Source organism: Crinia signifera, chromosome 3 (assembly GCF_055691185.1).
Source record: "Crinia signifera chromosome 3, ASM5569118v1, whole genome shotgun sequence".
NCBI classification, from domain to species: Eukaryota; Metazoa; Chordata; class Amphibia; order Anura; family Myobatrachidae; genus Crinia; species Crinia signifera.
In genome coordinates this window covers 285,833,252-285,859,433 of record NC_139219.1, presented here as the reverse complement: position 1 = coordinate 285,859,433, position 26,182 = coordinate 285,833,252, and the positions used below count along the sequence as shown (strand labels likewise).

Sequence of the window (26,182 nt, the reverse complement as noted above, 5' to 3'; positions counted from 1 at the left end):
TTTGTTTATTTCCTTTTATTGGTGCAGAGCTTAGTAGTATAAAGAGCTGATGACATACATGCGTGTTGTGCAACATTCCTGTTTAGTTGCTACTTACTTTTTTTTTTTTTTTTTACGAGTCTTGTAAAGAAGAAGTAAAAGCCACACATTTCTTAATTGTGAAGCAAGTTCCCGGTTTGCCTTTCAATTTGTGTACTCAGCATTTGAAAATGAATGAATGACGAATATTCTGCATGCAGCATTGAGGACCATGGTAGCACAATATAAAGTACAGCTTACACAACTATTTTCTTTAATAGAACGGTTCTAAAAAAAAAAAAAAAAAAAAAGATACAAATAAATACCAAGAAAAGCTGAAACGATAATAGCTGTACACAAAGGATGTAGGCAGCTCACTGCTTGTCCCCAAAGCTGTGAGATATTGTGTCAGATGTCCGTGCCTTAAAGGTGCCCATACACCAGTGGTGGATTGGGGCAATCCCCCGATGGTCCAGGGTTTGGGGTTATGACACGTGTGAAAATCCCAATCAACTTTTTAACAAGTTACATTTCCCCGATCTGCCGCTGATCGATGCATCCGGTCAGCGGATCACCCCTGCTTGTGTAGGGGCCTTTTAACTTTATATTTACTCAGCATCAAAATCTTTTTGTGCTTCCAACATTGCACAAAAGTTCCCAATGACCACATGACGGTTTTTCCAAGCAAACAAAACATCTAAATATTTTCTATGTCTTTCCATGAGCACTGATAGACTGTAGTCAGAAACCATCGTCTGAGTCCTCATCCCAGCCACAGCCAGTCACCACATCTTGTGCAAAATCCACCTCGACGTTGTACTCAAAGTCTGGGTCGTCTTTCTTCTTCCTGTTCTTCTCAAAAAGTTCATCCATTATGCTCTTCCTCTTAGCCAGTTCCTTGTCGTCCAATTTGTTCAGGTCTTCATCTGGATCCACGGTTTCTTCCCTCTGAATGCGATCCAGGCTAGCCTCTAGGCTCTCCCCCTTTAGATGTCCCCTGAGTAGATTATAGAGTCTTTCCAGCTGTTTCAGCGATACGTGCTCCAGGTATTGCTTGTGACGGGGGTTATTCTTCAGCTGCTCTGCTGCCCGGGTGTAATCTATGGACAAGAGAAATGGCCGGTGTAACTGGCACTACTGAGTACATCTGTAACTGGCACTACTGGGGGGCATAATATGTAACTGACACTACTGAGAACATCTGTAACTGGCACTACTGGGGGCATGATATGTAATTGGTACTACCGGGGGCATGATATGTAACTGGTATTACCGGGGGCATGATATGTAACTTGCACTACTGGGAACATCTGTAACCGGCACTACTGGGGACATCATATGTAACTGCCACTAAATATGTGCAAGAAAATGATTGCTTGGCATTCAAATTCTGTGCCCGAGATAGTACACACTGTGTTTTAGGTTTTAAAACCTTGTTTCATGCACAAATAAAATATATGTGTGTATTTCATGTGTTTGATGTGTTTATACAACATAAATGCATGATACCTTATTGAGGAATTGGTACAAAATCCTGGCTGTCAAAATCCAGACAGGGGTGGTGCGGATTCCCCCCCCCCCCCCCCGCGGGCTCGCTGCACTCGCCACGCAGCGGGCCCGGTGCCTCGCAGCGTTCGGCACACTAATTTTTTCTCCCTCTATGGGAGTCGTGGACACCCATAGAAGAAGAAAGTGTTAGCATTCCGGCGTCTGGATTTTGACCGCCGCGATTCTAACTGCATCTCCTAATTGAAGAATAAAAGCATTCCAAAATACGGAATAATCTGTTATCCAAAATACTTCTGGTCCCGAGCATTTTGGATAAGGGATACTCAAGACTGTATAATGTAATGGTCATTAGTTATCACATTTAATGACCCCTCTAAGCTGTGAGATATATATCTAATTGTTCACTTATGTAAATCATACTTAGGTTACATTGTCCTCGCGACGGGGGTTATTCAGACCTGCACAGGGTTGGGCAGCAATTACCTGATTACCTGCAATTTAGCAGACTAGCGAGGTCTGAATAACCCCCCTATATGCGGAGTATACATTAGCTGAAACCTTGCAGGCACTTCATATCTACTCTATATACCCCTATATGTATAGGTCTTCTTCATATTATGATATACAGTATCTGTAAAACTTGTAGTCAGTATTTATAGATTGGTCATTACTAGCGGTAATGAGAAGTCATAATTTTTACTTTTTCTAAAAGCTCAGCAATAAAACCAGATGGCTTTGTACAGTACTAGAACACTGATATTTCACTTAGTCAACAGCAGTAATAGTGTTCATTCTAGCACCCGCTGTCTTTGAAAATCCATGCAGTTCCTCTTCCCTGCCTGGGGTGTCGCTGTCTGCTGTAGTGCTTCTAGCACAGTGTGGTCAGTATATCAGCACTGATATGCAAACCAGACCTGTGTAAGAAACACCAGAGCAGACAGCGACACCCCAGGTAGAGAAGAGGAACTTCATGGGTTTTAAAAGATAGCGGGTGTTAGAATGAACACTAAGTTACCAAGACAGGCCAACAGAAGGCATACATACTATTTAATGCAAAGAATATCTTTAAAGACATATATAAAATACACCCAGTATGGAAACAGGGTATAAGATACCATATGACTGCTTGAAGCTAAATAGTTTTAGGTTTACGGTTCATGCTTAGCATATGAGAGATACCTGAGAATTTGGAGAAGTTCCTGATGGGCATTATGCGTTGCCGTGTTTTTCCATCTGTCGTCTCATACAACAAAGTAATTGCTGGAGGATCAAAACGTACACCACATTTCCTAGCCTTGTAACTCATGGCACGCAGGTAGAACAGTGTATTTGGCAGCAGCTTACCACCTTGAAATTGAAAACACAGATACTGTCATTGCTATGTACATTGTATAAAATTATCGATCGCAGATTTCTGGTTCTCTGGCAACACAACGTTGTGATTCGAGATGGTCTACATCTTGGAGTGCATGGAATTATGCTGATTATAAGTGGCTTTGTCCACTCCAGGGGCCAGATGGACTTACCAACAGTCGGGTCCCGACGGTCAGTATACCAATGTGAAATTACGACTTCTCAACTGCCAGACAATCGGAATTCTGACCAATAGTGTTTATTCTCCCTTGTGGGGTTCGGATTAGGGTTACCAACCCATCCCTTTAATCCGGGACACATTAATTACACACGTTCTGTGGCTGGCTTTCACCTGGTTTTAAACTGCCACACTTCAAGACTCCATTTCACCTGGTTTTAAACTGCCACAGAACCTGTGTAATTAATATGTGTCCCGGATTAAAGGGATGAGTTGGTAACCCTAGTTCCGATGTCAGTGCACGACCATCGGGATCCTGACCGTTGGCCAGTCATACCACACGTCTCTACTCCTCCATCCGCCATGTCTTCTGCCTTTATTGCAGTCTATAGCCACAAGTCCCAGCATGTCCTGCCAGCAGAAGACATTCTGAAGTGGGGGCTTTACTCTTTTCTACATGTCAGGCAACTATAGTATAGTAATGGCAGCATACAGCAGCAACCACTGCTGAGTGAGGCTATAAGTTCTGTGTAGTCTCCTACATAGACAGACACACCACAAGCAAACGTCAAACTGAATATGGTCGGCCTAATACACCAGTCCACACAACTGTTCCCACATGAATATGAGAAACGCTGCATATCACTCACCTGGACCAGGGGGACAGGCAGCGTCTCCCAGGCAACGCCTGCTAAGCCCCAGCGCTGGAGCTGCCCCTCACGCTGCCTGTAACTGTCACTGTAATAATCACAGCTGGCAAATCAGGACCGCAGTGACTGCATTATGCCATCGTACATCTGGGTCATACTGAGAGTGAATGTGGAGAAATAGGTTACGTTTGATTTGAGCAGCTGGCACAGGCGTCTCCGTGGGAACCTAAGGGAGGACCCCCGTGGAACGCGGAAGTCGCCGCACACAATCATAGGACTTTTGGGGGCTATACAGCTACTGTGGAACTACAAGTATCAGCATGTCCGCCGACTAGCAAGACAACTACAGGCTACCGCTCTCTGATGGAATACATCGAAAAAGAAGAAATAAAAGTGTAATTTATCTTCTGTTTAGACTGTGGGCGGTGAAGGGTGGGTGATTATGGGAAGTTATGCACAGGTAACATCAGCAGCACAGCCGGTAACCTAGGGGTTCTCTCCTCCAGGCCTATAGCACCACCAACAGGTCATGTTTTGTGGGGTTCTTTAGTCATGCACAGGTGAGTTAATCAGTGTTGCCGGGTCACTGTCCCACAGATAGAACTCCTCAGAACATGTCTGCTCTGAAGAGCTTAGGACCGCTGATGTTACCGATACCTCTGACAATACTATACTAGCAACTTATCATGCCTCAGCTCAGCGGTTCCCAAACGCAGTCCTCAAGGCACCCCAACAGTCCAGGTTTATATATTCTTTAGAATTAAGTAAATCATCTGCCTATAAATGTGTATACTGCTCATACATATAAACCATACTTCTGTTTTGAATAGGCTGACATGCTGAATCTGCAGGTTACTCTGTGGGCCATATTGATGATCTTCATCTTTTCAGCCGCCAGTACAGGTGAGCTGGTTAAAGCAAGGCTTTCATTTCTTCCATATATGTTGCCAAAGACCTGGAGAGGAACCAACACATTATGTTTTGTTATTCACATAATATGGGGGTACCTGTTGATGCGGGGTTGGGATTGTTGGTCAACACAGGAAGGTTGACAGGGGTCTAGGTCATCATGGCTGAAGGTGGTACTCATTGCTGCTTCACAACACAGAGGCACTGCGTTCAGGTCCCAACCCAGCAAATATCTGCATTGTGCGTGTTTATGTCCCCTTGTTGTAGAGTGGCGGCGGCCAAGGTGGCACCACTGATGGCTGCCTGGAAGCTGTGCGGCTCAGCCAAATGTGTTATTGTACAAAATATATCTGTTTTGTATCTGTTTGCTGTTACCTACTAGCATGTTGCGGTGACCAAGTGGCGCTGCCTGGGTGCTGAGCAGCTCGGCATTTTGGCCCCGCGTCTCTCCTGTCCTTGTCCATCACCCTCTCCAGGGTACATCTAGTGCAGGCATGTCCAAAGTCAGGCCCGGGGGCTAAATGCCATTGCTGTCATTTCAAGCAGCCTCCAGCTGGAAGCGGGCAGAGCATCAAATGTGGGAAGCACAGCACAGGACACTAAAGGTGGGGCCCCGGCGAGCGCGCCTTTACCTTGCTGTCTGCTGCAGTGAGGAGGTGCCGGCCGCCACAGTCAGATGTGTTTGCCGTCCTACCCCTGCTGCTGCAATCGTATATCACCCTACTCCACAATCATAGTGACAGCATTGTTTGGGGCGGGGGGCAGCAAGGGTGAAGCTTTCTCCCGTAACATGCAGAGCGGAGGAGGGCGGCAGCACGAGCCCAAGCATCTCCTGTCCTTACAGTGCCTGCTTTGCCTCTCCATCCTCTGGCTCACACAAGTGGCTGGCAAACATACAGAGAAGGGAGGAGGCAGAGTGGGGGACATACAGTGAAGGAGGGTCAGGCTGGGGGACATACAATGAATGGAGGCACTGATGGACATTATGGGCAGTATTCAATGAGAAAAGTTATCCGTGTTTTGTGGAGAATTTGTGCTTTGTTCGCCTTGGACGGAGCATTTTGCTCTCCAAAAGCGAGCAACCCTATTCAATGTGAAATTCTCTCCGTCTTTCTAAGTGATTTTCTCCGTCTCTCTCCGTGTAGCAATTCTCCATCTTTTGATGGGGAGCTGGAATGTGAACTTTTAAACTAAAAGTTTTTTTTTTTTAAATTTTGGTGTCAAAAAATCTGTTTTTTTTTTTTTTTCTGTGAAGGGGCATGTTATTTTTATTCATGTGCTTATAGCACATGAATATATATTTAATTTTAAAAAAAAATATATTTTTTAATTTTGTATTTTTTTTTACACAGTGCAGCCAGCAGGGGGCCGGAGCGCTCGAGCCGCTCATTACATATTCATATATTCACTGCACCCGATCGTTAATATGCACGATCGGGTGCAGTGAATACTGGGTCCCCCGCTGGCTATAGGGGGGGGGCAGCCTGTGCTGCCTGGGTCTCGGAGAGCCCCCCTCATCTCCACATTCCTCTGGAGCAGCCAGGGAGACTATAATCTCTCTGGCTGCTTCCGTCCCCCGGCTCCCTGAAAGCTCCCTGCCGCGGACGCTCGTCCGCTGCAGGGGTTAAGACTCGCCGCGAGTGGCGGCGAGTCTTAACCACATTGAATAGAGGGAGCAGGAGTGGCAGAGAGCCCTCCGGAACACGGAGAGTGCATGGAGAGCGAAATAAAACTCTCTCCATGCACAGAGAACTTTGTCATTGAATACTGCTCTATGAGAAGGGGGGCAGGTTGAAGGACAGAGTGAATGGGTGCAGAGTGGGGAACATACAGTGAATGGGGGACATACCGTGAAGGAGGGGCAGGCTGGGGGACATACAGTGAAGGGGCAGGCTGGCTGACATAGAGTGGTGGACCATTCTGATGTGATTAATGATTCAAAGAATGTCAGGCTGAATGGTCGGCCCCCACACATTTACACTTCACCAAGTCTGGCCGTCGTCATCAAAAGTTTGGACACCCCTGATCTAGTGTATATCTGTGCATGTGTTGTATATCTGAACTGTCACTGTTTGCCTGTGGCCTGCCTGGCTGTTGCACACTTGTCCAAAACTAATTCCTAGTATATGCAACTATACCTGGCCAATAAAGCTGATTCTGATTGTAATCTCCATTGGGAGTAAAATACTCCATAATATGTGTGCAATATATAACTTAACTCTTACTGAACTTATTATTATAAAATTGTACCCTGATTTAAATTATGTCACCACACATGTTTGCATGACGACCCAATCATAGCTGTGGCACGTGCACATCACAAGTACTGTTTCATGTATAGTCATGCCCCAGCTCCCACTGTGTACAGTGATGTGCATGCATACTCCAGGAAAGAAAGAGACTGGGAATAGAGGAGGGTTAGTATAATGGGAAAGGTGGAAGGTAGAATCGGAGTAGACAAGGTGGTAGCCAGCTGAGGTTGACCTGGAAGATGCTGGGTCCCATAACCACCACAGTATCTAATAATTTGGCTTCTGTAGTATGCTTGGAGAAAGCCTTTATTATGCAAGGTGGGTCCCAAACCAACATCAAAAGCTGTTTAAGATTATAGTATCTACTGTTTATTGAAGAAAGAGTGTGGCTTTATCGTTCAGATAGCCTCATTTGGGAAGAGCTTTGCTGAAAGCACACTAGCTTCAATTAATAACTGCAAAATTAGATCTTTACTGATTTTGTGTCTTGGACATACCTTTTAGTAACAAACCCTCTGGGGCTGATTCCATTGTTACCACTAGGAGGGGCACAAAATGGATCAATCCAATTGTTGTTTCATTTAGATGCCTGTTAGCTGCTGGGGTGATATTTCTTCTTGCAGCCTCCTGAAGTGCGAGATAAAATTTGTGCAAAGGCCGTGGTTTGGGTGCCCAAATTAGAGCACCCTAACCACTTCTTTTAGGTTGGTTTAGCAACTATAAATCCCTCTCTTTTAGTCACGCCAATATTTCATATTAGAAGCTTTAGTAAACTTATCCCTAGGTTTCTGAAATCCAAAAGAAAAGGACCATTCACACCTACTGTATGAGATCAAGGTTTTTTTTATTAGGTTTAAACTGCCTTTAATTCATATTGATCACACTCCTCCATTTACTATACTGTATTATGTAAATACAATACATTTTCCACCCATGTTGTTCATTGTATTATTTGCTTTCTTTTCTCTAAATATTGGGGTAATCTTGCTGTTTTGTTATATTGCAGTCTGTTGCTCCTCCTATGGGAACAAGATCACAATGGTTGGTTTACTGGTTGCAGAGTTGATGCAGAAGTTCCTTATATGCTTCACCAACATTTTTAAAACCTTTGTGTATTTGCAGTTGCACAAACTTCCTGCCCCAGGCCGATTGTTGGGAGAGAGATTCTGAAAAATGGATTTCACAGGTACACGCATTAATCTGATCCAATAAAAGATAAAAAAAGGAAATGCTGTTTTAAAAGTTTCATTTCTGAGGTGTTGTGCTCTGTTTGGTGAGTTTGTTTCCCTGCTGAGTACAGAACACCTGAACTTTCCAGCTGGGCACTGCATTTGGCAAAGGATAATAAGATGTAGATCATGGAAATATCTATCATTTTGGATAAGATTTACTAAATCTAATATTCCTTAGTAAAAGGATTTTATGGATGACTGCACATTTCCACAGCTCTTTATAGACTTGCCAATCATGATACGTGATATCCTACATGATAAATACTTCTGAACAGTATATTTAATGACATATTTAGGAGCTGATTTAGACCCGGTCGTTCGGGTCCATGTGCTTGCGATAACCCCGGGAGGGAATGGCTTCGCCGAGCCGTTCGCTCCAGACAGGGAGGTCCGGAGTAGCAGGGGAACTCCTAGAGTTTTATGGGTGTCCCGTTTAAAACACTTGCCCTGGGAACACAGGCATGTCGATGCCTGCATGGGGCAGGCGGTTCACGTCACATGACATCAGTGCCCGCCCCCTTTTCAGCCATCTCCGTCCAGGATAAAAGTAAGTATAGACTTATTTTTATCCACGAACAGTGAAAAAAAAAGAATTAGATGGTTAGCGACCATCGACATGTTTTATGTCCATGTGGCCTCATGCGTGGGGATGTATTCGCAAACACATCCTCTCACATGCTAGTAAGAGGATTCGGGGGGGCGGACATTCAGCAGGGCGGCTGGCAGTACTTACCGTATATACTCGAGTATAAGTCGACCCGAATATAAGCCAAGGCACCTGATTTTACAACAAAAAAACTGGGAAAACTTATTGACTCAAGCGGGGCCCTCACTCGAGTATAAGCCGAGGGGGGCTTTTTCAGCATAAAAAATGTTCTGAAAAAGTAGGCTTATACTCGAGTATATATGGTACTTGTTTGCTTGGCTGCGAGTATACGCAGACTAGCAAACAAGTCTGAATCAGGCCCTTAATTAGTTGCGGGCTAAGTTTTGCAGTCTGTTCCCAGTGTGATCCAATGTTACAGACCCGCTACGTAGACTCCAATTTGCAATGTGTGGCATTGAGTTCGGTGAATCATCAAATGTCTTTTTTCACATATATATTCTATGAGGTCCCTCTTACTCATCTGGTTTTTACTGCCGACTCGTCATGACCCTGTCCCATTCTCGGGGGGAAATTTACTAAAGGAAATTTGTAAAAAATAGGTGTATTTGTATCCAGAAATACACTTATTTTTGACATTTTCTATCCCGAAAATACGGCAATTCGTATTCATATTGATAGCACATCAATACGAATACGAATTGCCGTATTTTCGGGATAGTAAATGTCAAAAATAAGTATATTTCTGGATACAAATACAACTATTTTTTTACAAATTTCCTTTAGTAAATTTCCCCCTCGGTCTGCTTGACAAAGATTTTGCAGGCGGGAATCAATGTCCTGCCTGTTGAGCTCCGAGAAGGGGGTATGGCTGCAAGAAGCGGCCGGGAATCGTGGAGCTGCAGCCGGGAGCTTGACAATTCCCGGCTGTTCTCGGCAGAACGTACCTGACTGCTTGTGAAATCGAGATCCCTGTTCAATGCTGTTGAGGAAGACAGCATTGAATAGGGCCCCGTTGTATTTCCCCCCGTCGGGAATGGTGGCGGGAGATTGAATATCCCCCAAAATCTTTACTCTCATTTGCAGCGAGTCATTCAGATCAAATCGCTAACTGGTCTAGAGACACAATAGCAAAAAAAGAGCAATTTAACAATGCCTGCGCCAGTGGTTAAAAATATAGAACACATCTGATCACAAATGAACCCACATAAAAGGTTACACATGAGTAAAAAGTCAGGGCTGACTTACACTTGTGGATTCCTGGTCCGAGAACTGGGTGGGCCGCTGACATCCTGTGACTTTAAGAGAAGAGTGGGGGTATTCACCAAAAGGTGAAGAGTAGGCACCAAAGTTGGGGTGTGTGTGTGTGTGTGTGTGTGTGTGTGTGAATAAACAGCTCTCACAGAGGAGTGGTCAGTTCCTCAAATCAAAAATATGAACACAAAAACAATTTTGATTAAGAAAATGAAAGATCAATTGGGTATCACAAATTAATAAAATAACAGTTATTAAACAATCTAAGATAATGAAATTAATACATTTGGCCAATTTGCTGATTTCAAGTAAACATTTGTTAAAATATGGGATTCGGAGACTATGCAAGTCTCCGAAGGCGCCCGCACAGAAACCCTGCACGTGCGCATAAGCAAATATGCGCAGAGCTTCAACATACTTGCGAGGGACCGAACAGATTAGAAACCAGCTCTTTGTCCCTTTGCTCCCGGCCCTTTGCTTCCATACCGCTCCATTTCAATATCATTTGAAGCTTCAAAAGTGTCCTACCAAACCATACTCTGGTTTTTACTATTTGTGACTGTATTACAGTCCATGATGTTACATTATGCAAAGAGTTCCCCTTGGAGGACACAATCGTCTATTTTACCTGAGCTATCTGTCTGTCTGTCTATCTGTCTTTCTGTCTGTCTCTATCTGCTGGCAGAGAGTGAAACTACATCTCTTTCTCACACATGCACCAACACAGATGGTAGCAGACTAGCTTTTGAAGATTTTACGTCAAATGGGCTTACTAGTATATTTTATATGTCCTCTTGCATATGAGAACTGTACCTATACTAATTATCTTTTAATTAGTATATTTTTTTTCTGGCTTCAAGTGAGAGTAAAGATATTATATTGTAAGTTCATTGTTATTTGTACGCTGGTACTGGGATCTCTGAATCCCTATTTTTTTTGGGGGGGGGGGGATGAGTGATTGGAATACCTATTTTTTGGGAGTGGAGGTGAGTGATTGTTTCTTTTTGGATATGCAGTGTTCATTACTATATACTTTAGGGTAAACAGCAGACAGGGTGCAGTCTGGGGAATGGAATTTCTGTGTGCGCTGAAAGCTTGCAGGGGTCTGAAAGGAAGCATGGCCGCCTAGGAGGACCCCCCCATTGTCACCCCAGGGGGCACACCCGGCACTTTCGTAAATGCCTTCCTTCCACTGCGCGCTGTATCTATCCATCGTCGTTTAGCTGCAACGTTCTCCACCCGTAATATAACCAAGTCTTTTCCATGAGTGTCTCTGCCCCCCCCCCCCCCCCCCCTATTTGATTGTCTTGGTCTCCTTCCTCCTCATGTGCACCTATCATCTCCCCCTCCCCATTTACTCCACAGCAAAGCACTCACTCTTTAACGATTGCGGGATGGGACCCGAAGCCTACCGCCGCTAGTTGCAGTTTTAAGTTTTGCAAAACTGAATCTAACTCTGAATCAGGCCTGTTGATTGAATTGCCCATAGTGAGTGAAGTTGACATAATTTCAACAGGACAAAATGGCTGTTCCAATACATAAATACAGCATTGTGCACCTGCTACCAAGACTCCCAGTTTTTCAAAGGAAAATTAATGTATTGTGAGGGGTCAGAACAGGCAGCAAGACAATGGAGAGTACAGCAGAGACAATGGTGTCTAACATGAGGTTCTGTTCAGAAAGAAGATTTCATTTTGTTAGCTTGCTGCAATGAGATACAGATGACCTTCATGAAACACAGAGCACATGTTACTATGGATTCTGCAGCACATAAAGGCCATTATTCTGATCTGATTGCAGTACAAATTTGTTTGGAAAATGGGCAAAACCATGTGCACTGCAGGTGGGGCAGATGTAACATGTGCAGAGAGAGTTAAATTTGGGTGGGGTGTGTTGAAACTGAAATCTAAATTTCAGTGTAAAAATAATGCAGCCTGTATTTACCCTGCACAGAAACAAAATAACTCACACAAATCTAACTCTCTCTGCACATGTTACATCTGCCCCACCTGCAGTGCACATGGTTTTGCCCATTTTCCAAACAAATTTGTACTGCGATCAGATCTGAATAAAGGCCCAAGAGTGGTATATACAAGAATATGAAAACACATGCTATCTATTTGTACACTTCACTATTGTCTTGTGTGATCTCACATTTGTATCTCTTTGATATACTGTATACGCACAACACATTTCTGCTTTTTAATACATCCCTGTGCTGCACCCCTTCAGTGGAATGCACTCCCTCGCTCCATTAGACTCTCCCCGACCTTGCAAAGCTTCAAACGGGCACTGAAAACTCACCTATTCATCAAAGCGTACCCTTCCACTGCATAAACCAGCTGGTTCTCCGACCCCTTGCCTGTTTACATCCTGCTATCTAACCACCACCCACTCGCGTGCACCTCTTGTAATCTGTCTGTCTCCCCTTCCTACTAGATTGTAAACTCCTCTGAGCAGGGCCCTCTTCCCTCCTGTTGTCAAAGCCCTCTTCTCAGCTCTCCTATACTCCAACACTCAGTGACCATCTTCGTCTGCATACTCATCTCCATCATTGGCCTCAAGCCTCTAGTTGTATGTTGATTGAGTCCTCACTACTTATAGTTAAGCTGTAATGTGTATTGAACTGTGGCGCTCTTTATTTGTACTCTATTTTTGTTATTTATTCAATGTTATGCCAAGTTTTGTCTCCCTGTATTGTTCCTTTGTACGGCGCTGCGAAGCACTTGTGGCGCCTTATAAATAAAAGTATAATAATAATAATAATCTTTCTGTTACTGGTATTAGGGATTTGGTAACCAGGGTGAACGTACAGGGCTTTGCAGAACAGGTGAAGAGCTGCAGAATACTGATCCGGGAGACCATCCCATCTGGTCTATTTCTGGATCCATATCAACTTTCCTCCCTGCAGCAGCACAATCTAACAGAGGTATGAATAAATGCTGTATGGACCTCCATATAGAGTTAGGGGCATATGCAGCTACACTGTAAATGGACAATCCTGTTGCAATGTAAGTTCAATGCAACTTATTTGTTTTTAATTCAAAGAGGAAAACTACATGTAACACAAATACTGGGCAACCATATCTAAACACCCATTTGCCATGCAATGTAGTTTTATCAAAGTGCAAAATTGCACCTAGCTGGCTTTACGCCAACTCTAGAAGACCTATTCATTAAGGTGAAATGTGCAGAAACGATGGTTTTAAAAAATATATCCCTTTATCATTGGAGTTCTGATGTGGACTTTTCATGAGTTCACTCAATACAGCTTATACCTTTTTGTTTCTTTCTGATATGCAAAAACCCCACACATTTAAAACCGATTCGAACATACACAGACATCTTGACCATTTTGGAACAGATCAGGAAAAGAAATGTAAGGGTATAGCAGCCTCCTAGTGGCCAAAAAAAAGAGTACACACCCACTCTTTGAATTTTTGCTAAAAGGAAAAGAGTGGTCACCAGGAATGGCGCTTATACTGGTTCAATGGATATTGGTTTTCTGGACCCGAATAAGGGAAGTTTTTAGTTAACCAGAAAAGATTTTTATTTGACACTTAGAACATATAAACACATGCCATTTTACACATAAAGACACAATTCCCAGTAAAGTGCAAATGCTGTAAGGTTGTTACAGTAATGTAATGTCATACAACCAGAGAAATGACGGGGGGGCAATCAAGGCTCAATCTCACCATTCAAAGGTGGTGCGGTGGGCTGTGGTTCTAAAGATGGTAAATCCCGGGATTAGCATGAAGGTGCGCACCACCGCACAGGCTTGGATGGAGACCCGGATAAGATCAAATGTCCTCCCGTCAGCGTGTTGGCATCCTCATAACATGTTTCGGAACAATGGTCCTTCTTCAGATGGGGATCCACATATGTGTAAAATGTCATGTGTTTATATGTTCTAAGTGTCAAATAAAAATCTTTTCTGGTTAACTAAAAACTTCCCTTATTCGGGTCCAGAAAACCAATATCCATTGAACCAGTATAAGCGCCATTCCTGGTGACCACTTTTTTCCTTTTAGCACATTTTGGGACAGATGTTAATAACACTTGCAAGGGGCGAGCTATCAGACAGCCTGTTAGGCCCACTTTGGATCTTGATAGCTTGAGCATGTGTTTCATCATAAAGGACTCCTTCATGGGTATTGCAATGGTTCATTTAAGGTGTCCATACACGGTACAATTGCTAGATGCGATGAGATGTGCGCTCCCGTCACACATCTCATCGCACAGCTCAAAAAGTATGTGCTGCACATGGCTTAGTACAGTACATCTACCCCTTTTCTCTTTTTGCAGGTTGTGTTGCTGTCATCAGTGGATGTAGAGGCTCCTGAATACCTCTCAACAGGAAATACTGCCCTGGTGTATGCAAAGCCAGACCAGTCATGTGACCAATGCTTCATCGCCACAGTGCCAGTACATGTCCGGTACCACCGCCCATCAGCACAAGCCCATGACATATCACTTGTTCTTCAGAACCCTCAGCTGCTCATGTACTGCAGTGAAGGTAACAGAACGTATTTTGCCTATGCTAGTCTGTATGCCATTAAAACGAGAATACACAGATTTGTTTATAGTCCTGAACAAACCGTAAAATCTGCATTCATGCCAGCTAGTGATTTCCTCTACCAGTTATGAAGGTTATTATGGCAACCGTATATACCGGTAAATCCTGTATCAGGAATCTTACACCCCATACAAGCTAACACACTGCATATTTCAGCTTGAAATGTAATGTGTCCCTAATATTAAGTGCAAGGCTCAGCGAGGAGCGTCAGCTTGGAAAAAAACACCTCTTCATAAATCTACCCCTAAGCTGGGGCCACATATAGAGGAGCCAGTTTAAGGGACCCGCTGGTCCACAATAAGGTGTGGCGTCATACACATCGATGTTTTCAGACCCTGCAGAACAGGATCCGGCCACTGTTGTCTGGGTTTCTAGTGTTACACAGTGCGGCACATTGTATTGTAATGTATGTGTGCTTCCCAAAATCCGGCCGTCCGGTCCTACCGCAGCAATCTAGAGAAGGATGCTACTGCATTTGCAATAAAAGCCGCTGAGGGAACACAGGCAAAGATAATATGTTAATGCTAATGTCTGCCCTCCTACTGTACAGCAGTGTGTGACCGAGAGCCCATTTTTAGTATTTGTGGACAGTGCAACAGTGTCTGCGGTTATGGACACTCCATTTGTATCCATTGACACTTGCGACACCCTATGGGCTGCCCAGATCTGTCTAAGCATGGCCTCTATTTATCTGTGTTTGAGAACGTAGCTGCATTCACTGACACGCCTATGGCAATCCCATTGCTCGCCTATGAATTAGCTCTGTTGCGACTTCAGAACTCCCTCCAGTCACCACCAAGACGCCTGTTGTTGTCTGCCTCCAGCTTTGTTGCCAACCACTCCATATGCAACAGTGGAATCGGCGTATAGTCAGGGTAGCGCCTGTACCATAGGGTGTTTTCAAGACTTTATGCGCATGTGCTGTATTAAATAATCACTTTATTGCACAGATGTCTGCAGTGCACCAACCATTGAATGAGGCTTATTAACACGACTCACCAGAGACATAAATAGGCATTGCTGACCATATGTGAGGTTACTCCGATGATTGTGTTGTTGCATGAAATATCATTTGTTGGATGGAAATCCTCCTAAGATAAAGCCTTCAATAGGTCAGTGAGGCTGCATACACTGCACCTTATGAGGGCCCCACTGTGTCAGTATACAGTATGTAATGATATGAAATAGACAGGAGAGTATCCATGCATAATGATGGTAAATATAGTGTATGCTAGCTGAATAGGACCATGGGCCTAATTCAGACCTGATCGCACAACTGTGCATGTGTATGGCCCCATAGTACGCATGCGCAAGCCATTCTGCGATAAAAACCTTCTATTTTTTTTTTTTTGTAATATATTGCTGGCCTTAAACAAGATGATTGACAGGAAGCAGGAGTTTAGGGGTAGTAACTGGCCATTTTCTGGGTGTGTCAGGGAAAACACACGCATGCCCAGGTGTTTGAGGGGAAGGCATGTGGCGTCAGCTTCGGCCCTGAACAGCCTGTTTCTATCACAGTAAGTCCTGGCCACGCACAGACTGCACACACTGGGAAAAGTCCTGCTTGGCAAATTGCATGCTTGCACAGGGTGGGACTGTACTCTAGTGGAGCAGCATATACCTGATCGCAGGACTCCAAAAATTAGCAGCCCAGCGATTTTGTCTGAATTAAGTTCTACAGTATGTCAGTATTGGTAAGTGAATAAGGCCCAGAGTTATTTATGTCCCACTATTCCTACCTATGGATGACATCAGGAGGAAAAGTGTGAAATATTAATATCCGTTCTAGGATATTAATTCAGACCTGCATGCAGGTGTAATGCGCACTTGGAAATTAATGTGCAACTCCACCTGCATTCACAGTTGGTTGTATCTATTTATTTATTTATTTATTTATTTATTACCAGTTATTTATAGTGCACACATATTCCACAGCCAGTGGAGCTTACAATCTATATTCCCTCCCACCTGTACACAGACATTCTAGGGTTAACCCCTTCCTGACAGAGCCTGTTTTTGCCTTCCTGACAGAGCCCTTTTTTTCAATTCTGACATGTCTCACTTAAGTGGGGATAACTTTTTTTTGCTTTTACTTATCCCAGTGATTTTGAGATTGTTTTTTCGTGACACATTGTACTTCAAGTTAGTGGTAAATTTTCGTCGATACAGTCTGTGTTTTTTTGTGAAAAATACCAAAATATCGTGAAAAAATGGAAAATTTAGCGATTTGCAAAATGTTAAATTTTCTGCTTGTGAGACAAATAATCTTACCACTCAAAATAGTGAATAACTAACATAGACCATATGTCTACTTTATGTTGACATCATTATTTCAACTTCCTTTTAATTTTTTGGGACACTAGGAGGCTTACAATATGAATAGCAAATTCTCAAATTTTCAAGAAAATTTCAAACACTGATTTTTTTAGGGACCAGTTCAGTTCTGATGTGACTTTGAGGGACTTGTATGTGAGACACCCCCATAAATGATGCCATTTCAAAAACTGCACCCCTCACAGTATTCAAAACAGCATTTTGGAAGTTTGTTAACCCTTTAGGTGTTTCACAGGAATTAAAACAAAGTGTAGGTGAAATTTCAAAATTTCTTTTTTTTTGCAGATTTGCAATTTTAATACATTTTTCTAAGGAACACAGTACATTTTACTAGAGAAATGTGACTAAAAATTGATTCCCCCAATTCTTTTGTTTTCATAAATATCCTATATGTGGCCCTAGTGTGCACGGTGACCAAACCACAGGCTTCATAATAGAAGGAGCACCTACTTGATTTTGGAGCCTCCTTTTTATGAGATTATTTTTTAGGCACCATGTAGGTTTCTAGGCACCATAACATGCTAAAAGTTAGGAACCCCCCCACAAGTGACCCCATTTTGCAAACTACACCCCTCAGGGAATTCAGCTAGGGGTATAGTGTACATTTCAAACCCGCAGGGGTTTCACCAATTGTGGTACAACTGGGCAGTGAAAATGAAAAATTATTTTTTTTACACAAAAATGCAGTTCTGGCTCCAAATTTGTCATTTTCAGAAGGTATGAAGGAGAAAAAGCACCCCAAAATCTGTGCCCCAATTTCTCCCGAGTACAGCAATGCCTCACATGTGACCAAAAAATACCAGTTGGGTGCATGGCAGGACTCAAAAGGGAAGGAGTGATTTTTGGATTTTGCAGCTCAGATTCTGGTGGAATTTTGGTGGGTGCTATGTCGCATTAGCAAGACCCCCCAAGCACCAATACAGTGGAACCCCCCCACAAGTCACCCCATTTTGCAAACTACACCCCTCAGGGAATTCATCTAGGGGTATAGTGTACATTTCAAACCCCCAGGGGTTTCACCAATTTTGATACAAGTGGGCAGTGAAAATGAAAAATTACATTTTTTTACACAAAAATGCAGTTCTGGCTCAAAATTTTTCATTTTCAGAAGGTATGAAGGAGAAAAAGCACCCCAAAATCTGTGCCCCAATTTCTCCCGAGTACGGCAATGCCTCACATGTGACCAAAAAATACCAGTTGGGTGCATGGCAGGACTCAGAAGGGAAGGAGTGATTTTTGGATTTTGCAGCTCAGATTCTGGTGGAATGAATGGTGGGTGCTATGTTGCACCAATACAGTGGAACCCCCCCACAAGTCACCCCATTTTGCAAAGTACACCCCTCAGGGAATTCATCTAGGGGTATAGTGTACATTTCAAACCCCCAGGGGTTTCACCAATTTTGATACAAGTGGGCAGTGAAAATGAAAAATTACATTTTTTTACACAAAAATGCAGTTCTGGCTCACAATTTTTCATTTTCAGAAGGTATGAAGGAGAAAAAGCACCCCAAAATATGTGCCCCAATTTCTTCCGAGTACGGCAATGCCTCACATGTGACCAAAAAATACCAGTTGGGTGCATGGCAGGACTCAGAACGGAAGGAGTGATTTTTGGATTTTGCGGCTCAGATTCTGGTGGAATTTTGGTGGGTGCTATGTCGCATTAGCAAGACCCCCCAAGCACCAATACAGTGGAACCCCCCCACAAGTCACCCCATTTTGAAAACTACACCCCTCAGGGAATTCATCTAGGGGTATAGTGTACATTTAAAACCCCCAGGGGTTTCACCAATTTTGATACAAGTGGGCAGTGAAAAAGAAAAATTACATTTTTTACACAAAAATGCAGTTCTGGCTCAAAATTTTTCATTTTCAGAAGGTATGAAGGAGAAAAAGCACCCCAAAATCTGTGCCCCAATTTCTCCCGAGTACGGCAATGCCTCACATGTGACCAAAAAATACCAGTTGGGTGCATGGCAGGACTCAGAAGGGAAGGAGTGATTTTTGGATTTTGCAGCTCAGATTCTGGTGGAATTTTGGTGGGTGCTATGTCGCATTAGCAAGACCCCCCAAGCACCAATACAGTGGAACCCCCCCACAAGTCACCCCATTTTGAAAACTACACCCCTCAGGGAATTCATCTAGGGGTATAGTGTACATTTCAAACCCCCAGGGGTTTCACCAATTTTGATACAAGTGGGCAGTGAAAATGAAAAATTACATTTTTTTACACAAAAATGCAGTTCTGGCTCAAAATTTTTCATTTTCAGAAGGTATGAAGGAGAAAAAGCACCCCAAAATCTGTGCCCCAATATCTCCCGAGTACGGCAATGCCTCACATGTGACCAAAAAATACCAGTTGGGTGCATGGCAGGACTCAGAACGGAAGGAGTGATTTTTGGATTTTGCAGCACACATTCTGGTGGAATGAATGGTGGGTGCTATGTTGCACCAATACAGTGGAACCCCCCCACAAGTCACCCCATTTTGCAAAGTACACCCCTCAGGGAATTCATCTAGGGGTATAGTGTACATTTCAAACCCCCAGGGGTTTCACCAATTTTGATACAAGTGGGCAGTGAAAATGAAAAATTACATTTTTTTACACAAAAATGCAGTTCTGGCTCACAATTTTTCATTTTCAGAAGGTATGAAGGAGAAAAAGCACCCCAAAATATGTGCCCCAATTTCTTCCGAGTACGGCAATGCCTCACATGTGACCAAAAAATACCAGTTGGGTGCATGGCAGGACTCAGAACGGAAGGAGTGATTTTTGGATTTTGTGGCTCAGATTCTGGTGGAATTTTGGTGGGTGCTATGTCGCATTAGCAAGACCCCCCAAGCACCAATACAGTGGAACCCCCCCACAAGTCACCCCATTTTGCAAACTACACCCCTCAGGGAATTCATCTAGGGGTATAGTGTACATTTCAAACCCCCAGGGGTTTCACCAATTTTGATACAAGTGGGCAGTGAACATGAAAAATTACATTTTTTACACAAAAATGCAGTTCTGGCTCAAAATTTTTCATTTTCAGAAGATATGAAGGAGAAAAAGCACCCCAAAATCTGTGCCCCAATTTCTCCCGAGTACGGCAATGCCTCACATGTGACCAAAAAATACCAGTTGGGTGCATGGCAGGACTCAAAAGGGAAGGAGTGATTTTTGGATTTTGCAGCTCAGATTCTGGTGGAATTTTGGTGGGTGCTATGTCGCATTAGCAAGACCCCCCAAGCACCAATACAGTGGAACCCCCCCACAAGTGACCCCATTTTGCAAACTACACCCCTCAGGGAATTCATCTAGGGGTATAGTGTACATTTAAAACCCCCAGGGGTTTCACCAATTTTGATACAAGTGGGCAGTGAAAAAGAAAAATTACATTTTTTACACAAAAATGCAGTTCTGGCTCAAAATTTTTCATTTTCAGAAGGTATGAAGGAGAAAAAGCACCCCAAAATCTGTGCCCCAATTTCTCCCGAGTACGGCAATGCCTCACATGTGACCAAAAAATACCAGTTGGGTGCATGGCAGGACTCAGAAGGGAAGGAGTGATTTTTGGATTTTGCAGCACAGATTCTGGTGGAATGAATGGTGGGTGCTATGTTGCACCAATACAGTGGAACCCCCCCACAAGTCACCCCATTTTGCAAACTACACCCCTCAGGGAATTCATCTAGGGGTATAGTGTACATTTCAAACCCCCAGGGGTTTCACCAATTTTGATACAAGTGGGCAGTGAAAATGAAAAATTACATTTTTTTACACAAAAATGCAGTTCTGGCTCAAAATATTTCATTTTCACAAGGAATGAAGGAGACAAAGCACCCCAAAATCTGTGCCCCAATTTCTCCCGAGTACGGCAATGCCTCATGTGTGACCAAAAAGTGGCAGGACTCAGAAGGGAAGGAGTGATATTTGGAGTTTGCAGCACAAATTCTGGTGGAATTTTGGTGGGTGCTATGTCGCATTAGCAAGACCCCCCAAGCACCAATACAGTGGAACCCCCCCACAAGTCACCCCATTTTGAAAACTACACCCCTCAGGGAATTCATCTAGGGGTATAGTGTACATTTAAAACCCCCAGGGGTTTCACCAATTTTGATACAAGTGGGCAGTGAAAAAGAAAAATTACATTTTTTACACAAAAATGCAGTTCTGGCTCAAAATTTTTCATTTTCAGAAGGTATGAAGGAGAAAAAGCACCCCAAAATCTGTGCCCCAATATCTCCCGAGTACGGCAATGCCTCACATGTGACCAAAAAATACCAGTTGGGTGCATGGCAGGACTCAGAAGGGAAGGAGTGATTTTTGGATTTTGCGGCTCAGATTCTGGTGGAATGAATGGTGGGTGCTATGTGGCATTAGCAAGACCCCCGAAGCACGGTGAAATTATGAACCTAATATTCCATAGATGTGTGGTATAATTTAAAACACTCCTTTATACATAGGCCGGGTTTGTCGGGGCAAGTGTCACACTGGAAAATAGTTTGCTTTCTTATTCCCTTTTTATAGCAAACTTTGCACCTTTTTTGTGTCCTGCCCTTTTTTCCAGTGGAGGGGATTTCATCAGGAAAATGCTGCCCTGGTACAATACGGGGGCCAGTACTAGAAGTACTGGGGCCCTCTGCCTGCTGGTTCCCAAATATTAGGCCCTTTATGACTTCCTCTTGAAAGTGCATAAATGTCCCCCTCTGGCCGGTAGAACGGAATAGCACGTAAGCGTTATACAGTGCCATCTGGATGATATACACGGCCACCTTCTTGTACCAGATTTTTGTTTTCCGCAGGGCACTGTACGGCTTCAGTACCTGATCTGAAAGATCCACTCCGCCCATGTACCTATTGTAATCCAGGATACAATTAGGTTTTGAGGTGTGGGTACTGGTACCTCGTACAGGGACGGAGGTGGTACTGTCTCCGTGAATTGTTGTCAGTATAAGGACATCCCTCTTGTCCTTATATTTGACCAACAACATATTTTCGGTGCATATTCCCCTGCTTTCACCCCTTCTCATTACTTGGGCAATGTGCGTTTTTGGGAGGCCTCTTTGGTTCTTGCGCACAGTACCGCAAGCTGCTGTACCTCTTGAACCAAGGGCCTTAAACAGGGGGATGCTAGTGTAAAAGTTATCCACATAGAGGTGATAACCTTTATCCAGGAAGGGGTGCACTAAATCCCAGACAATTTTCCCACTAACACCTACGAGGGAGGGGGGGCATTCTGGCGGTTGAATTCTTGAATCCTTCCCTTCATAAACCCTAAACCTGTGGGTGTACCCTGAGGTGCTTTCACACAGCTTATACATTTTTATGCCATACCTTGCCCTCTTACTGGGAAGGTACTGGCGGAATTTAACCCTTCCTTTAAAATGTATAAGGGACTCGTCGATACAAATAAATTTTTCAGGGATGTACACCTCTTCAAATTTGGCACTGAAATGATCAATGACCGGCCTGACTTTGAATAGCCGGTCAAAGGTGGGATCATCTCTGGGTGGGCACTGTGCATTATCGGTGTAATGTATGAATTTAAGAATTGTCTCAAATCGAGTCCGGGGCATGGCCATACGGTAAAATGGAGTACTGTACAGAACATCTGTACTCCAATATTGCCTAATTTCTGGCTTTTTTACTATGCCCATATGAAACACCAGACCCCAAAACGTCATCATCTCTACTGCATCTACAGGGGTCCACCTAGCAAATGATGACGTGGGGTTTTGAGCAATAAACTGCTGGGCATATAAATTAGTTTGGTCCACCATTAAATTTATAAAATCATCAGAGAAAAATAATTTGAAAAAGTCAATTTCTCTGAGACCTGTGGAATCAAATTGGATTCCTGGCATGCCCAAAAACTCAGGAACCTGGGGCTCAAAATTGTCTGGTGGTGGGGTCCATACTAGATCAATTATTGGGGGGGGAATCTCAGCTGATCTACGGGGGCGTCTTTGAGGGGGTCCCTCATCAGCAGAGGAGGAAGAGGAGCTTAAGGCAAATCCTTCAAATTCCCCGCTTGCATCACTGCCTGTGTCAGAGTCAGAAGCAAGCATGGCATATGCCTCCTCCACTGAATACATTCTCCTGGATGATTGGGAGGACATTTGGGAGGACATTTGGGAGGACATTTGGGATGCCATTTTTATTTTTGTGTTACCGGTAGTGAAATGTTTCAACACGTGTATAGTGTAGGGGGGGGCACAAACTTTATTTCAATCCGGGGGGTATGTAGTGTGTAGTGTGTATGTGGTGCAGAAAAAAAAAAAAATGCTTTATACCAATAAAAAAAAAAAAAATGAAGGGGTTAAAAAAAAAAAAAAATGAAGGGGTTAAAAAAAAAAAAAGGAAGGGGTTAAAAAAAAAAAAGGTCCTGCGCCAAAAATTGAGCACAGATGTTGGTCAGTAACGTCTGTCACTGAACAGCGCTCAAAGGCAACAGGAATTTGATCAAAAAAAAAAAAAAAATAGATCAACCCTGTGCCGAAAGAGATGATCAGTGATGTACGTCACTGATCAGCGCACAGCGGCCACAGGACACCCACAAAATCACAGTGTGTGTAAAAAAAAAAATTAAAAAAATACCCCACAGCACACACACAAAAAAAAAAGGTGATCAGTGATGCGACACTGATTACCAGTGAGGTGCAGCAGGTGCACAACCTTTGGTGCAACTGACAGGTATATATAAAAAAAAAAACCTCTGTACCCCCAAAAAAGTTGCTGATCACCTCAGATATAGTGATCAGCACAAAAGGCGGGGACAGCAGACACAAAATTTAGCACTCTCTATCACTATCTCTCTCTATCTCTCTATCTCTCACTATCTAACACTATCTAACACTCTATGACACTGCAGCAGCAGCACTCACAGGTATATCTATATATAAAAAAAAACCTGCGCCCCCAAAAAGTTACTGATCAGTTAATTTATACTGATCAGCACAAAAGGAGGGGGCAGCAGTCAGTTATATAAAAAATAGTAGCACAATCTGTCACTATCTCTCTCTATCTCTCTCTATCTCTCTCTCTCTATCTCTCTCTATCTCTCTATAACTATCACACTGCAGCAGCACAAAATATAGCACTCTGTCAGTAGGCCTCTCTCTCTATCTCTCTCTCTATCTCTCTCTCTCTATCTATAACTATATCACACTGCAGCAGCACAAAATATAGCACTCTCTGACACTATCTCTCTCTCTATCTCTCTCTATCTCTCTCTATCTCTCTCTATCTCTCTCTCTCTATCTCTCTCTATCTCTCTCTATCTATCTCTATCTATCTCTCTCTATCTATCTCTATCTATCTCTCTATCTATCTAGCTAATACTAATACAGTGCAGCAGCACAATATCACAGTATGGCACAATTATTGCACAGGATCCAGGAAGCAATCAGCAGCGATCAGGTAAGTATTGCAGCAAGTATTTCTGGTCAGTATGGCGGCAGGGGGGTACGGTGACCGCACTGCACGCTTTCCAGACCGGAATGGCGTCTGCAGTGCAGTCACCGTTAGTTTAAATCTCCCTCCTTGGCTGTGATTGGTCCGTCGGTCCGACGGACCAATCACGGCCTTTGGGGGCGGGCGGGGTGAGGTGGGGTGACACCAGTGTCACCCTTACACCCCGCGGTGATTGGTGCTGTACTTTACAGCACCAATCACCTCTGATCCCGTGTCACCGGCGAACGTTATTCGCCGGTGACACAGGAAAACGCTGTGAATGGCTGTTCACACTGAACAGCCAATCACAGCGATCGCCGACGGGGGGGCGGCATCGCAGCCCCCCCGGGGCATGCACGGACATGTCTGCTGTCAGGGACAGCAGACATGTTGAAACTGTCACCGCGTCTATAGACGCGGTGACAGTTTAAATCCATGACGTACATTTACGCCATGTGTCGGGAAGTGCTTCCCGACCATGACGTAAATGTACGTCAAATGTCGGGAAGGGGTTAATATTGTTGGGAGCCTATAGACCTACCAGTATATTTTTGGATTGTTGGAGGTAACCAGAGTGCCCACACAATAACAGAGAGAGAATACAAACTCCGCACAGTTAGGGCGTGTGTGTGTGTGTGTGTGTGTGTGTGTGTGTGTGTGAAACCCATGACCTCAGTGCTGTGAGGCAGTAATGCTAACCATTACACCGCCCGTGCTATGCAGCTGCACCGCCCCTATCCATCAAATGTGAAATCAGTTCACATAACTATCAGTGCATTTACACCCGCCCTATATGTAGTGCAAGAAATCAGATGCCTCTCTGAACGGTCACCTCTGAGTAGTGGGTAATCTTGACTCCTATTTTTTCCATTTGTACACAGAATTTCCTCACAGAGACTGCTCAAATTATCCTGTAGTTGAAGCTCCTTGTGACTCCACAGATGATGATAAATGCAGATGGCTGGATGTACCATACATGGCGGTGCGTACTGCTGCTGTGTCTTGTCTTGTCTAGACTGATCTCCAGCATAACTGACAGAACAAACAAGTCTGAAAAATCTGTTATTTTCTACAGCTTTCACATTTCTTCTGAACAATGTTTTTTTTTTTGTCATTTGTACTAGAAAAAATATTTAGAATCTGGTTAGTTACCAGCCTACTGTTTTACTAAATGTTCCCCATTCATTTTTGCTAATGTTCCCTTTAAATACTATACTATTTCTGCCCTCCGCATTTGTACATCTATGTGTCAGAAACTGCGGCTGTGGCTTTTTCCACGCCAAGCTTAGTTGTGCTTTGAACACAGGTTCGGACTGCACACAGTGCGGCATATCAAATTGATCAGCACAGTCCCTTGGTGGTGTTGTATCACACTGCCAAATGGTTAAAATGTCAACATCATAACTGTTGGCATTATAGTGTCTGCATTGTATGTGTCAACAAACTTAATGCAACTCTCTGTGACGAGAAGCTGAGACTAATGTAACAGACTAACGAGAGCGGCCGTGTTTTTCTCACACAGATGACAGAGAACACCGTACTGCAGGTGCCGGTGGGGAGCATGCAGCATGGACCAGCAGTGTATATTTGCACCATTGCAGTCACTCTGCTGTGCACAGGAATGATACTCATGTCGGTGTACAAGCACACACAGTTCTGCGTATAGCATTTACTCTGCAACACAATTCCCATGCATTGTACTCCTAATTACATACTCCACCTACCCAGTGTTTTCCAGCAGCCCAGGCTTGGCATAGACACATTTGGATACATAAACAAAATGGTGATTGAGGTACACCCAATAAATAGTCTAAAATATGGACATGTAATATGTTACAATTAAAATAAAATCTTTTTATTTTTTTGGAA

The 26,182-nt window shown here is 43.6% G+C and overlaps 2 protein-coding genes across 5 annotated transcripts; one reads left to right on the top strand and one right to left on the bottom strand.

Moving 5' to 3' along the window:
• CEP19 (centrosomal protein 19) lies at positions 1–3,886 on the bottom strand. 2 transcript variants are annotated; one of them, XM_083178381.1, is made up of 3 exons: positions 3,709–3,886; positions 2,707–2,874; positions 1–1,118 (listed from the first exon to the last, which is right to left on the bottom strand). In XM_083178381.1, exons 2-3 carry the CDS (start codon positions 2,831–2,833, stop codon positions 760–762), a joined length of 486 nt encoding a protein of 161 aa, XP_083034507.1. In that variant the 5' UTR covers positions 2,834–2,874; positions 3,709–3,886; the 3' UTR covers positions 1–759. The 2 variants fall into 2 exon arrangements, with proteins under 2 accessions (XP_083034507.1, XP_083034508.1); XM_083178382.1 differs by lacking the exon at positions 3,709–3,886 and adding an exon at positions 3,054–3,202.
• PIGX (phosphatidylinositol glycan anchor biosynthesis class X) lies at positions 3,839–26,182 on the top strand. 3 transcript variants are annotated; one of them, XM_083178378.1, is made up of 7 exons: positions 3,839–4,103; positions 4,539–4,611; positions 7,992–8,055; positions 12,747–12,888; positions 14,268–14,478; positions 25,195–25,295; positions 25,836–26,182. In XM_083178378.1, the coding sequence occupies exons 2-7, from the start codon at positions 4,545–4,547 to the stop codon at positions 25,977–25,979; spliced, it is 729 nt and encodes a 242-aa protein (XP_083034504.1). In that variant the 5' UTR covers positions 3,839–4,103; positions 4,539–4,544; the 3' UTR covers positions 25,980–26,182. The 3 variants fall into 3 exon arrangements, with proteins under 3 accessions (XP_083034504.1, XP_083034505.1, XP_083034506.1); XM_083178379.1 differs by lacking the exon at positions 3,839–4,103 and adding an exon at positions 4,145–4,268; XM_083178380.1 differs by lacking the exon at positions 3,839–4,103 and adding an exon at positions 4,303–4,449.